The sequence below is a fragment of the Chiloscyllium plagiosum genome, unplaced genomic scaffold (genome assembly GCF_037043375.1).
Source record: "Chiloscyllium plagiosum isolate Xiang-an unplaced genomic scaffold, Cpla_swu_hap1 HiC_scaffold_13, whole genome shotgun sequence".
Taxonomy (NCBI): Eukaryota; Metazoa; Chordata; class Chondrichthyes; order Orectolobiformes; family Hemiscylliidae; genus Chiloscyllium; species Chiloscyllium plagiosum.
This window is the reverse complement of record NW_028270151.1, coordinates 71,069,904-71,085,022: the sequence shown is the minus strand read 5'-3', so window position 1 is coordinate 71,085,022 and position 15,119 is coordinate 71,069,904. Positions and strand designations below refer to the sequence as shown.

Below are 15,119 nucleotides of genomic sequence, written 5' to 3'. Positions count from 1 at the left end.
TGATCAGATATCCTAACCTAATCCCATTTGCCAGCACTTGGCCCGTATCTGTCAAAACCCTTCCTAATCATATACCCATCCAGATGCCTTTTCAATGTTGTAATTGTACCAGTGTCCACCACTTCCTCTGGCAGCTCATTCCATACATGTACCACTCTCTACGTGAAAATGTTGTCCCTTAGGTCCCTTTTATATTTTTCCCCTCTCACCCTAAACCTATACCCTCTAGTTCTGGACTCCCCCAGCCCAGGGAAAAGACCTTGTCTATTTACCCTATCTATGCCCATCATGATTTTATAAACTTCTGTAAGGTCACCCCTCAGCCTCCGATCCTCCAGGGAAGACAGCCCTGGCTTATTCAGACTCTCCCTGTAGCTCAAATCCTTCAACCCTGGCACCATCCTTGTAAATCTTTTATGGACCCTCTTTCAGTTAGTCCTCTAATGGGTCCAATCTTTAAACCTTAAATGAAATTTTGTAAATCTCACAAAATGTGAAAAATTTGTGAAATGCCAGTTTGGAAAGCATTGGTTTAATAGGAGAGGGGGTGAAACTATACAGTGGAGAGAAGCAATCTTGAATAGGCACCTCCAACTGAAGTAAGTGTGTCATTGAAATTTACAGCAAAGAGGAAGGCCATTCATCCCGCCAATATAGCCTACCTTTGGAGGGTAAGATGATAAATATGCCCCACTGCACAATTGAAGTTTATTTCTCAACAACTTAAAGGATATTAGGAACAGAATTTTCTTAACTGAGAAGCAGAAAGGTGTTTTAATCGGGCGAGATGGTGGTGGACCAGAACCTTTTAACTTCCCACCTTTGCTCAAATTCAGTTCTGGCTCCCATCTTTCTGCCCTGGTGCCAATTGAGGTCCTTCGGTTATCAATTAATTTCCACTTAAGGTCCTGCCTGAGTTGTAATTATTTCGGTTCTAGGCTGGGTGGGAAGCGATTGCCCTTGCTGACTAGTGAACCAGTGTGGGCAAGTTCTAAATTTGGGAGGGGAAATCAAAGGACTGGATCTAAGCAGAGAGACAGCTTTGAGAATCATCTCTTCTTCCAGTTCCACCCTGCCCACTCTCTGCCCCCCCAAGCCCAGAGTGTCCCCCTGAACCACACCCCCAACAGCATTTAGTGAACATTCTTCCATTATGGGAGGCCAAGGACTAAACACCAAAAAACACTATGGCCTGTGCCAAATGCCCAATCACCATTGCTGGAAGATCTGGCAGTCTTTCCTAACTTCATAGGCCACAGGTATCTCTTCTTCAGAGCTCCTGCTTTTTGAAATTGTCTGAAGACAGCAAAATCCTAGCAGAGACTGGGAAATGCATGTTGGGATCTGAAAATCATCATCTAGAACTCCCTGCCAGGAAATAGCTGGAAACAGCCCCCTACATTCAGCGCCAACTGTTTTTTGAAACTCAGCACGCAGACAAAGCAACCAAGACCCTATGGTTCAGATGTCTTGCAGACCTGTGTGGGGAGTTAGGAATACAAGTTTTGTGGATAAAGATGATCTAAATAAATATGAATAGGTTATAGGAATTCCTAGTGTCAGCCAAGGGCAAGAAATGCCTGAACATGTTGAATATACTTAGGTAATGTGTTAGGTAATGGTCAATGCCCATATGGAATAATTCACATCAAAAATTTGAAAGAAGGGAATTTTTCTTTTCCGAGACAATTCTACCTCTGATTTTAACTCCCGGGGGATTCTGCTGACATCATACCTCCAGCACACTTTGGAGATTTTACATCCTGAGCCTGATTTACACGTGCGCGCATCAATCTCCCATCTGATTCCCAGTGGGAACAGCTTGCAAACAGGAAAGTGGGAGCAGGATCTTACACACTTAGATAACATTGCCAGCAGTCCAAAGGAACAGGTCCTGGGAGGGAGCCAGGGAAGCAATTAGACGAGAAGTTGGGAGAATATAGTGGAATAGTTTCTAAGGCTGAGGAGGCCCAGGGCTTCCACGTGGATCTCAGTGGAGTTATCACACTCCTCCTGGCCCAAAAGAGAATGCAAAAATTATGGTGCTTTGCCTGTCAGAGTGCCTGGCATCTCTGGATCTTCTTGCTTCATGGTGGCTTGGCAGCATAGCCATAGTGGCTTCCTGAAACAGACCTTGTGTTAAAATTTAACATGATCAAGCTTGATATTCATTTTTGGAAGAGGACCCTACTACCTTACAGCATAAAACCCACTAATGAAGAACAAGAACAGGCTGTTTTTGGTCCTTTGAGAGTCTGCTTTGCTTTTCCATACTAGCATGGCTGGTCATCTACCTCCACTCCACCTTCAGGCACTAATCCATATCCGTTAATTCCTCAGTCCCCAAAAATCCAATCTCTGTCTTTAATTTCCACAACAATTAAACATCCACGGCTCTTTTGGGTTGAAAGATTCACTACTGGTTAAGTAAAAGGATCAGGGTAAACTTGCAACCTGTGCGAAAGCGTTGGTACTGGGGAGTTGAAGTTGCTGCATCAATTTTGATGCTCAGTTTCTGCCAAATGGGTAGGATTAAAATTGACTGACTTATTCGGTGGTGACTGACAAAACAACTGTAGCCCTTAAACAGCAATTAGGATCTGGTTGGATTTAGGAACAATCTTTCTTTTGCTTCTTCTTTGCAGCTCATTTGAGGAAGACTACGAATCAGATGAACTATCTACCCCAGAGCTCAGCAACAAGATGGACAAACTTGTCATTTCTGACCTTCCGACATAAATTCAAAGCTAGCTCAGCTGCTGGACAGTCAGAGTGACCAGTAGACACCAACTTTAAGAACTGACCATTGCTTGGTCAGACATGTAGAGAAAATAAATTGTTTATATTGTTGTTTTTGTTGAAGAGATTATGCTAGATTTTATATCAGAACAAAAGAAGTACATGCTTACTGTGTGCAATGAAATTTATCCAAAATCAAAAAAATACTGTCTGTTTGTGCAATATGTCTTAAAATGCAGTGTTATATATATGGATTTCTACAAGATGTCCATTGCTACATTTGTCCAAATTTAGTTATTGCTTATTTTTCTAATTCCTCCCATTTTATTTTCTTGTTCACATTTCAGAGTCATCATCTTTCCAGTATGAATCATCCATTATTCAGTGCCTTATCAAGGCTTGGTAAAGTTCATTTCTTCGTATTTGAAATCTCACACTGTGATTTTTTTTTAAGTGGTTTCATTATCTGAAGACAGTACCAGCCAAATGGGCTGAAAAACCTAACGTAAAGGCCCAGCTGGATAAAATGATATGTTAATTGTTTGCAGGAGGCAACACCAAGACATTTGTATTCATATGGCTCTTGAACATAGTAAAACATCCAATCAGCACATGCTGCATTGCATGGAAAATATGTAATGAAATGCACAGTATCAGACCAGCCAGTTGGCTGGCCCAAAGGAGGTAGCCAAATTTACATTTTCTTTACATGTTCTATATTTCCGCATTTGTGGAAGTTTCTACAAATTGGAAAAGAGAAAGGTTTTTTTCCTTATAAGAGCGACTCAGTACCTTGCTCAGTGAGTTCAATTCACAAACTTCCCAAGGAAACCTTTTTGAACTTGCACCTTGGGCTCTTGTAGGCACCTCTTCCTACTTCCATGTGCAGTTCCATTCAAGTACCTGTATTTGCCTGACTGCAGTCTGCACTTTTGATGCACTCCAATCGCTGCTACTTTGAGGATACCTTCTTTAATTCAACAACCCTGGCTTCACAGTTTAGATGCAGTTTAAATCATATTTACTGACTGAGGAATTCGTTTTTGCTAGCTATAAATTCACAAATCAATGCTGGAGGTTCAAGAGAAGAAAAATATATCATTTTCATATTTTGTCACATTACTGGTCCACTTCAGTTTTTACTCAGGCTTAAAAACTTTTCAGAATCTAATCTATATTCACTCAAGTGACAAACAGGTGTGATTATTGAATGCGAATCTTACCCCTTCAGAGACCAAAGTCCTTAAAACTGTCAAGTCATAAAACTCCCTGTCACAAAACCAGACTGAATTCAGCATGAAAACATATCAAGGTGCCTTCTGTTTCTGAATGTTGAAGGAAATTTATAAATTTAGCAAATTCAATGTCACAAACATTAACTAGTTAATCATGAAGAGAATGTAAGTACTAATATTAAAAGGTCAATATGAGTTTATAGGCAAGGCATAGTAATTGTTTAGCCAATTCAATTCATTTTTATTCTGATATCTACAAATGGCAGGTTTATTTAGAAATGTACAATATATAGCAGTTCTTGGTTTAATGCATGAGGTCATTATTTCTGATCTTTGGCACTTTCCCACTTGCTGTTGTATTCAAATTTCCATCTAATATTGAGCCATTGAGTCTGATATTTAATCAACTTCACTAGGCAATAGCCTAAGGGTATTATCACTAGACGATTAATCTAGAGACCCATATAAATGTCCTGGGGACCCGGGTACAAATCTTGCAGATGGTGAAATTTGAAACCAATTAAAATCTGGAATTAAGAGTTTAATGATAATAATGAAACTGTTGTTGATTGTCTAGAAAATCTCATACTCTTTAGTGAAAGAAGTCTGACCTAAATCCAACTTCAGACCCACAACTGCCCCTAATCAGTTAGAGATAGGCCAACATTTATTGCCCATCTAGTGATGCCCACATTCTCTGAATTAATTTTTAAAATGATGCTTGTGGAGGCAGGGCGATTCATTCTGAACACTGAAAATCTCACTGGGAGCCCTTAAAATTCCTTTTAGGCTCGAATTTCCCAGTCTTTACAGAATATCTTTCTCCTCTCACCCTGGCCATTTTATTTGCAACCCATAATGAGTGTTTCAACAACTGACAATAAAGAAAGAAGACAATGCTGAATAGAGAAAAACATTTTGATTTTCAAGTAGGGTTTTCATAGACTAAGGCAAAAGTACGATTTGGTACTGATTAAAGGCTATGCATTATATTGTTAGATATGACTTTAGTTGAAAGTGTCCTCTTTTCTATCATGTATCAAAAATACTGCGAACTGAAGACAGCCCTTTAATTAGAAAGTTGTAATTGAGTTAGCTGACAATATGCTTAACTTGGGCTTGCTATCTGTTCTCCCTATCATCCTAACAATCTTCCATTAATATCTACACTGGATTCCTGATTACTGATACATATTCAAAAAGCACAGAAAATGCTGGCATTATAAAGCAGGTCCTTCAGAATAAATCACTGAAGGCTAACATTACAAGTGCAGCAAGCTATTAGGACAGCTAATAGTCTGTTCACTTTTATTGCAAGAAGCTGAGAGTACAGGATTAGTGAAGTCTTGCTTCAACTATAAAGGAGCTTGAGGAGACCTGAAGTACTTTGTACAGTTTTAGGCTCCTGATCTAATGAAAGATATTGTTGCCATAGAGGGAGTGCAATGAAGATTCACTAGACTTGTCTCCAGGATAATGGAATTTTCCTATGATGAGATCTTGGGCAAACTAGGCCTGTATTCTGTAGAGTTTTAAATAAGGAGAGGTGATCACATTGAAACATATAAAATACTTAAAGGACTAGACAAATAGATGTAAGTCTGATGTGTCCCCTGGCTGGGGAGTCTACAACCAGGGTGCATAATTTAAGAATAGCGGTTACCACTTAGTTCAGAGATTAGCAGTTTTTTTGCTACTCAGAGAGTTCTGACCTTTTGGAATCGTGTACCACAGGAAGCTGTGGAAGCTCAATCTTTGAGTATTTTTCAGGTCGAGCTTGAAGGATTCCTATTTACCATTGGCAAACTGGTCTATGGGGATGGGGTGGGTAAAATGCATTGAAGTGTTCAATCAGCCACGATTTTATTGAATGGCAGGGATGGCTCAATAGGCTGAATAGTCTACTCCATTTCCTATGTTCCAACTCATTAATGTCCTGTTTGTGATTGAATCTTTATTACATACACTCTGTCTCCCTCTCTCTCACACACAAAAACACACGCACACACAGACTCTCTCGCATTCTCTGTCTGATTTGATTAGATTAGATTAGATTCCCAACAGTGTGGAAACAGGCCCTTCGGTCCAACAAGTCCACAGCGACCCTCCAAAGAGCAACCCACCCAGACCCATTCCCTACATTCACCCCTGACTAATGTACCTAACACTACGGACAATTTATCATGGCCAATTCACCTAACCTGCACATGCTTGGACAGTGGGAGGAAACCGGAGAACCCGGAGGAAACCCACGCAAACACGGGGAGAATGTGCAAACTCCACACAGACAGTCACCCAAGGCCGGAATCAAATCTGGGTCCCTGGCACTGTGAGGCAGCAGTGCTAACTACTGAGCCACCGTGCCACCCCAAAGGTCTGGAACGACACACCTCCCTCTCTCTTTCACACAAGCACACATCCAGTCCCCGACAGCTTATCACTATACTAAAGGGATTCCTTATTTTTCAACTATACGAGGGCTGTTCTCATGCCTGTAACTTCTCCATATCATTGTACCCTCCTTCTGCCTGAATCAAAATACTATTCAAGATTATTTCTGAGTTTGCTGGAATATCATATTGTTGCTGCCTAGACGTGCCATTTTCTATCTACAAGAAGTTCTGTACATACAGAGGATTACACAGCACAAAACCATTAATGCCAACTTTAGTTTATAGGAATAGGTATTCTAAGATTTTGTTGAAAATTAACATTGTGCTGTTTCTCTAATGAACTGCCAATTTGCAGCAGCAGTTTTATGTTTGGGAGGCAAGCTGAAAATCTTCTTGTCACTACAAAACAAAATCCAGCAAGATTATATTATAAACAATGGGGACAAATTTAGTATTTTGAGATGACTGCTGCAACATTCTGGAATTAACAAAGGTACTATGCACTTTTCATTTAAATGTACTGCCGAAATACTATGCCATAGTCAGGTGTAGTTGCTGATGGGAATCACAGTTGAGTTTTTTTTTTCTCTGAACTTTGTTCTTTCATGGCCTGATTGCAGTCTTGATGTCAATATAATCTTGGAGTATGAGAATTTGTTTATTATTTGGCTTTGTAGCCATCCATTGAATTTGATGTGTTACCCAGTTCTGAAGTGGGGCATTACCCCTCTCAGCATCCATTGGTCAAGTACTAAAATATAACTTCGAAACATCAAGTCTTATGAAAATGCAAATTAGGAGCAGGAGTAGGCCACTAGGCCTTTGACCTGACCTATCCTTCAATAATATCATGGCTGATTTTATATCTTGTAACTACCTCACATAGTCATTTTCATTTCCTATAAAGTCTATCTTTAAGGTTTCTGTCATTGTACCTGTGCATGTTGTGCAAAGGAAAGGGCATTTTGTGACAATACACTGCCCAAACACACGTCCGCTGAAGTGCTGTGTGGTGTGGGGCCCTTCAGTTGCTATATAAACAGAGGTGGATGTGATTGCTGCATCGGCCAGATAAAATATGTTTGATCTTCAGCAGATTTAGTTCCTGTGACAGCTGACAGGCTTTTCCACATAGGCTAATTCAGTATTTCAACTTAGTGGAAATCTCCATGTGAAATTCCTTTGAGGCAAATTCACTCCATCCATTGGCTTAAATTTTAACTGAAACTGCAGAAGTAGTCGGAACCCTTTCTCAATTAAGCAAATATTTGTTCTGCACACATGCATCATTTGTTACCTATACATTTTCTCTCTCTGAGATCTTAGCCATTTTCTGTATGTTGCTGTGAGAGTAGTTTTATCCAGTAGGTTTACATCTGTATGCATGATCCAGTTTAACACTTTATTTACCAAGGCTTAACAATATTGACAATGGATGGAAAGGACCTGGGAATTTTCACTCAATCTATGATGTGACAGCCTAATTAACTGGTAAAGATTCATGCCAAGATTAAAATACAGTGCATTGCTTACTGGTCATACAAAAACACATCGTGTGTAATCACTATAATTCAGAAAAGGTGCAAGCAGTATAATGGATGATTGTAGATAGGTTATGACACACTTATGTTTTAGTTAAAGATCACAAAAGTTCAGCTCAGCTTCCAGGAATTATTTCAATTTAGCAATTTTGATCAGATATTATTATATAAAGTGAGGTATATAAATTGCTGTCTGTGTTTATCTCATGCACTGTTCTTTGGACTGTTTTGAAATTCCCCAAAATGTTCTGTTTGTTTTTATTAAAAGATGTTCATTTTCTTTCATTAGCTGTTGTTTGGCAAAATGCAGGTTCACTTACAGTAACTAAGGAAGGAGGTCTTGATTATTTCAGTTGTGAAACAGATCCCATCAAATCAAATTTAGTCCTCTATCAGAACAACCTGTTTCTGAAAGGGAAGAGGGATCTAGAGAACAGTGGTTCACCAAGAAACATATGCTGAACCCAACAGCAGAGAATTGGATTATCTTTTATCAAATTCTTTGGAAAACATAAAATTGTTGACACTCTGATAGATTCAATGGCATCAACTAGTACCTCATTCTTGTCCCCTTGAATTTGGGAGTTGCATGCAAATCATATTGGAAGCTCTATTTTGTACCAATAAATGTTGGTTCCTTGCATCTGAACCCAGGGTTAAATGCTGGATCCAAGATTGACTCTTGTTAGCTTTTGGAGGTGTTTACATAAACTTGCCATCTAGTTTAGGAAGGGTAAAATCCATGATAATTCAGAACATGCATAGTCTGTGATAAGAATGGTTTGATGGACTGAAAGACCACTTTTTTTTTTATTGGAAAACAGCTTTTTATTATTTAGTTGCACGGGGATTAATTCACAGCATGTAAATTTATGATTCCCATTCTCTCACATACAGAATAAACCAAATGTTGTGTTCCAAGTTCTACCTCCCTCAAAAAAGTCAGGAAATTCCAACTTTTGAAACATAGTTATAATTGAAAACTCCTAAAACCATGGTCCAATTTGACCTTCAAGGTCTGAACTGGAGCACTAGCCAGCAAAAAATGAATGCCTTGGAATGAAATACCTCAATCTGTTATCTTAGCACTTTTAAAATAAATAGGTCAATGCGTCTGCTAAAATAACCAAAAGTAGAGTTTTGGACAGCTGCATTAAGCAATTATACTGGGTGATTTCGGGGCATTTGACTTTGGTCATGGAATAATAAATTTCTAGGAATGATTACGGCACAGTTATCAGCTCAAGAGTAATTGGTTGGAATCAGAACATGCTCTACTTTGTACCCTTTATCAGTAGCTTTATTACAGGATTACAGCTTTAAAATCAACCCAGGGGTCTGCTGCATTTAAAATATGCACTGTGAATATCATGGATGTTTCATTATTCAGCTTAGCAATTCTTTTTGAATGAAAGCAGCTGACAGTGAACTGTACATGCCATACAGTTGATAGATGATGACAATGACATTATAGAAGACATAACTGTGACATATTCACAACAAGTTTATTGAAATATAAGTAATTAATTATTAGACTGAAGTATACTATACAATCACCTCTGAGACACAGATTCAAACTGAAGGCAGACCAATAGGACAAAATGTTTCTCTTTAAAATAAACTATTGTAAGACTCAGATTTTTAAATAAAGATGGGCAACTTCTAATGGGTTAGTGTGTACAGCACATGCTCTTCTCAAATTAGCATCCTAGTTATAAAAATAGCTGGGAACTAAAAGAATTCATGTTACTTTTGCATGGAAGTTAATGCATATTGTTGGGACAACGTAAACGAAACTATTGCTTTAATACCAGAATTGAAAATGTCTTCCATTTTCCATCTTTTTATTAAAAGAACTAATTAAAATTGATTTGAAAAACAATTAATATAGCCATTATTTAGTATATGTATAAGATTGGAAGCAATAGTGCAAAATATACTGTTCAGATAAAACTATGATTTACTAATGACTTGTCAATGTTAAAACAACTGCATTTTGCTAACTATGAAAAATGTCTTCCTCTATTTACCATTAACTGTAACAAAATTACAATACATTTACAATTGCTATGCTAAGCAAAGGATTTTTTTTTCCCAAGTAGGTAAATCTAATTTGTACACTGTAATTAAATGGCCGTTCATGCATGACAAGATATTAGCAGTAAAATACTATTTGAAGTGACTTGGAAATGAATGTTTTGTTAAAAGGTGACCAGAACCAGTATTAAATTGCACAAAGCTAGAAAATGAGAGACATAGGGCAATATGTTGCACTAAAAGAATGATTTGTTTTGGTCAGCAGGCCAGAATGTAGAGGCACCAATGTTGACGTACAGATTTACCTGCACTGTGATCTTAGTTACATGCTTAGTTGCAAAATGGGAGTTAATCCTAGTTTGTCACTTATTTAAAATTTGCCTGTTTTAAGGGAATTATAAGCATTGTAAAAACTTTCAATTACACCCCAAATCAAACAGATTGATTAATGTGAAAATAAATTTTAACATAACTTAGTTGTGAAAAATTCTCAAAATATGAAACACCTTATTTAAAAGTATCTTTCCAAATTTTCTCCATTGTGACTGAGAATGAGGCAAGTGATGAGAGGGGCTGATGACTAACAATATAAATGTTTGTGGCTATATCTATGTATAGTTAATTGCAATGAAAAAGCTTTTTTTCCCTTCCTTAGTCCCATTCAGGTGAAGTGGCCACCAGTTCACGCGGGGTATGAGCCTGCACCAGCACCCTGAAAGCTTGATTGTTCTTCAGTCTAATGTCCTTTTTGGAAGTGGAACAAATATTTCACCTTTGGACTGGGATCTTGTACAAGACATTACAAATGTATTTTAAGAGGCCCCTTTTTCCCTGTCCTCAGTTGCACATCTATTATGCAAAACTGCTTCTCCTAAAGATTTGTCTCTTGAACTCAACATTGTGATAAATTATGCCTCCTGAACCCACTGACCATGGGTGTAATTTTAACCTTCTCTATTTCAAAGAGGTCAGAAGTAGCTATCACAGTACCTCTCTAAAACAGGACAAAGATATTTATAACTCCTAATAGTTTTTTTCCTATTGATTACCAATTATGTAGCACCTTGATCTGGCAGCTTTCTTGAGTTGTGGCTTGGATTATAGTTTTTAAAGTAAACCCATTTGGGAGTTCTGATTATGCTAGCACTGGTAGTGATGTGGGCCTCATACTGTGTTCATTGAAGCCATACTGCAGTTAGCTGGGTTAAGATTCTATCCAAGAGCTCTTTTATTTGTGATGGGATATTTTATTACAGATACTTATTTTCCTTCTGTTGTGCAATTAAAATTCCAAGAGGAAGAGGAACTTTGTTTATATCTTTTGACAATTTATTTTATACTTTCAGGAAACAAACCGCAACTTTCAGACCACAGTCAGGATATTTGAACCTTTTGGGATTTTTTTGTAAATAGGAGGAAAGCCACATAGCCGATGTGAAATTCATTAACTAAGATTCATATTAATTATGTTTGTAAAAACAAAGTAAGGTACCACTTTGCACTGAACACAAATTTCTCCCTTTTGCACCTGGTTTAATTTCTTGTTCACACTGCCTTGCAGTTCAGACTGTACCTCTCAACTCTGATGTTAAGTAGGATGTTCCAACTGTAAAGAATGTTTCTAAAGAAAGCAGCAGTGACAACGAGAAATAGAAAAGCAGAGAAAGTTGACTGGGTTGGTGGGTCTACTAATGAAAATAGTTCCACAGTCAGCCAAGTCTGTGCTTTAAACACACTGCAGTTTGAGAGATATGGTTCAAACTGATTTGAAAAAAAATACACCTGTATTCTTTTTTCTGTTGTATGATCTGTGAAACTCCAAAATGCACAAATATGGTACAATATTTCTGCAAATGCCATTTCTTTCCTGTTAACACTAAGTACTTTTGAAAATGTGCCTTATTTATAACCTTGATGTTTTAGATAATTAATGTGTACATGTGCGTAGAAGTACTTGGTTATCTCTGTTAGTAATGTAAAAAGTTGTCATCCTAAAAGTGTGAATTTTGTTTTGTCTATTCTGTGTGATTTGCCGATATAGAAACCTCAGCATTAGAATATATGTAAATTTATACACTACCTTCCCTTGTTAGGGTTTTCTTTTTATAAAAAAAAGGCAAAGGAAAGCAACTTCAGAGTTTGAAATTGAGATTAATGTTCAATTTATTCTTGATGATAAACTGGACAAATTTATATATTAAATATGAAAAGCTTCAGCGTAGTTGAGTAACACTTTTTCCAGTGTTGATTATTTATAGCAATAGGTCTTTTTTATCGTTAAAACACACTCATTATCCAGATGTGATACAATCTGTACCAAATGATTGAAGATTTGAGTTGAAAGACTGCCATTTTATTTTTCACAGTAATTCTAGCTCTATGCAAACTCACTGGGGGCATCCATGAAAATGTGAGCTACTGTACAGCAACTTAAAAACTGCTCAATTTTTTAAAGTATTGTAATTGTTAATGATAAAAACCATTATAGAAATGTAATGAATAAAAGTTGTGTTTGTTGTTATGATGTGCTTTTTTGATTGCTGAAAATAATCATGTGGTGTGAAATATGCTGATTGTGTTATAGCATGGCTTTACATACGCTGAATTTGCTTTGGACTTTTGAAATTAAATAAAGACTTTTAAAGAGATTATAATTTTATTTCTTAATTTAGCAACCTTTCTCTCAATTCTCCCACTTCATTCCCCAAGGTTTTCCATTCAATTACAGGAAATATCACATCTAAACTAAATTCTCTTTTCACACAAACAACATTGGCCAGTGATAACGGATCTTAATCCATTTCCTCTCCCTAACCTGAAGCACTGTGCGTAATTACTAACCCCACTGGTCCTCCAGACAAGATCAAATTTTGTAATTTTTGCCTCCAGCTGGGCATTTTACTTGATACAGCAATGTTTACGTGATTTTCCATAACTAACATGGAAACACAGCGGCTCAGTGGTTAGCACTGCTGCCTCACAGCACCAGGGATCATGTTCAATTCCAGCCTCGGGTGACTGTCTATGTGGAGTTCACACATTCTCCCCGTGTCTATGTGAGTTTCCTCCGGGAGCCTACAATCTAAAGATGTGCAGCTTAGGTGAATTGACCACGCTAAATTGCCCATAGTGTTCAGGGATGTGTAGGCTAGGTGTATTAGTCAGGGTAAATGTAGAGTAATAGGGTAGGAGAATGGGTCTGGGTGGGATACTCTGGAGGGTTTGTGTGAACTTAATGGGGCAAATGGCCTGTTCCCACACTATAGGGATTCGATGATTTTAAAAAGCTTGTTTTGAAAATTGATATTAAAGAATCCAACAGATGTTAATTATAGTTAACTATTATATTTAATCATTACATTTTCAGGAGCATAAGTATTAAGCTATGAGTATACACAGTAATATAACTCCAGTAGCATATCAAGTAATCCCAGTGATGAAGTATAACATCTTTTATACCCTCAGTCACATTATATAGTACAAGGATGAAATAATGAGCATTCTCTCAGAGACACACTAACCATGAGATATAACACAGCATTCCCCTTTTTCCAAAGATGAAAATTTATTCCAAGTAGTTACATTTGGTTTTATAAGAGTACAGTGCTCCTTGCAGCGAGTTCCATACGGGGTTTCCATTCGTGAACTATGATGACTTATCTCGTACAATGCTTACTTCATTATGTATGCTTCATACATCACCACGTTCACTCTATTGTGTGCTCACCAGCAGTGCAAATATTTGGATTTGCAACATGAGTGCAAAACACTGCCAGCCACAAGTTGCCATTCACAGTACACGTAGTAAAACAACAGGTTCTAAGGACATATAGCTGGCAAGCTGACACTTTGTTCAAAAGCAAAGTTCACATTCATAAATGTATTGCCTCTTCATATCATCTTTCTGTAATTGCAGCTATGAGAATGAAGCTACGGAGGCTAGCCATTCTTAGCACTGCACCATGTTAGAACCCAATGTTAGAGAGTGCTCAGCCGCAGATTACGGTGTTCATTCTGTGGAGCTGTGGGGGTCCATGGACCATATATAGATGGGGTGTGTGCATCTGCACTCCCTTTTTAGTTTCCTTAAAGATCTTCTTTTGTGTTTTGGTTGCAATTCAGCCCACGCTCCTGATCTTTGGAAACCCGATGCGGGCAGGAGGGAGGGTGGGTCAGAGAATCTCCTAGTGGGTCTGCTCCTGGGCCTGTCCAGGATGGCCATTAACAGGTCCAGGCAGTGGCCGTGGAGGGGATCATTATGGCCGATTGCCTGCCCCTCTTCCACGGTTACGTTCGGGCCCGGGTGTCCCTGGAGAAGGAGCGCACAGTTCCTACTAACACCTTCGAGATTTTCAGAGAGAGGTGGGCACCACAGGGTGTGGAATGTGTTATTCCCCCCTCCAATTCTATTTTGATTTAATCCCTACCCTTCACTTTTTTGTTCATGTAGGCATTGCCCTTGAAGAGAAGGGCACTGCTTCTCACTGGCCACTTGGGTGTTCTTTCTACCTGATGGTGGAATATGACTAAAGTTTTCTGTACTTGAGGAAAGAAGGGAAAAAAAGAGTAAAAGAGTGCTACGATTTGCCTACTGCCCCGTGTAACTTAACGGCTTGTCTTTGTTCAATATTGAGGCATTGTGTTGAAAGCCTTCAGCTGAAAACATGAACTTCTATTGAACAACAGAAAAAGTGGGGGAAAACACAACAAAGATAGTTGCATTTTCTTCTGGGAATAAATGGGCACTACATGCTCTTGCACACTATCTGGATTATACTATAAGGGTCCCAAGACAGCTCGAAGCATTAGAATCTCCTCTCTGGGAACACTATCATTTGCTGCACACCGGCCCTGGTGGAAGGATGGGTGGCATTATACCTATGCTTGGCTGCAGTCAGGAGATTGGATATTGGAGTCTTCAGCCATGGTTACAAAGAGTAGCCGTTATCTCCTAGCAACCATCCTCATAAGTAGGGCTTCTGGCCCTTGAAATGAAACAGGATCTTGCATGGATAGGTATCATGGCATCTTCCAGGGTGTTTGATTCACCCCTCTAAGATGTGATGATTTGTACATTTATTGAATGGAAGCCTTTTTTCATGATGAAGTCTGCTGCAGCATGACATGGTGGTCTCAATGCAATTTTTGCTTTTCTTTATTGGTCAGAGCATTGA

At 38.4% G+C, this 15,119-nt stretch overlaps 1 protein-coding gene across 2 annotated transcripts in view; it reads left to right on the top strand.

Moving 5' to 3' along the window:
* LOC122555793 (serine/threonine-protein phosphatase 2A regulatory subunit B'' subunit alpha) overlaps positions 1 to 12,593 on the top strand; it is a 183,455-nt gene extending 170,862 nt beyond the window's left edge. Inside the window, exon 13 of one of the 2 annotated variants that reach the window (XM_087993750.1) lies at positions 3,087 to 12,593. In XM_087993750.1, coding sequence (XP_087849876.1) covers positions 3,087 to 3,108 — 22 coding nt within the window. In that variant the 3' untranslated portion in view covers positions 3,109 to 12,593. Of the gene's footprint in view, positions 1 to 2,645 lie in introns of both variants that reach the window. The other variant, XM_043701935.2, reaches the window with a different exon arrangement.
* The last annotated feature ends 2,526 nt before the right edge of the window (positions 12,594 to 15,119 follow it).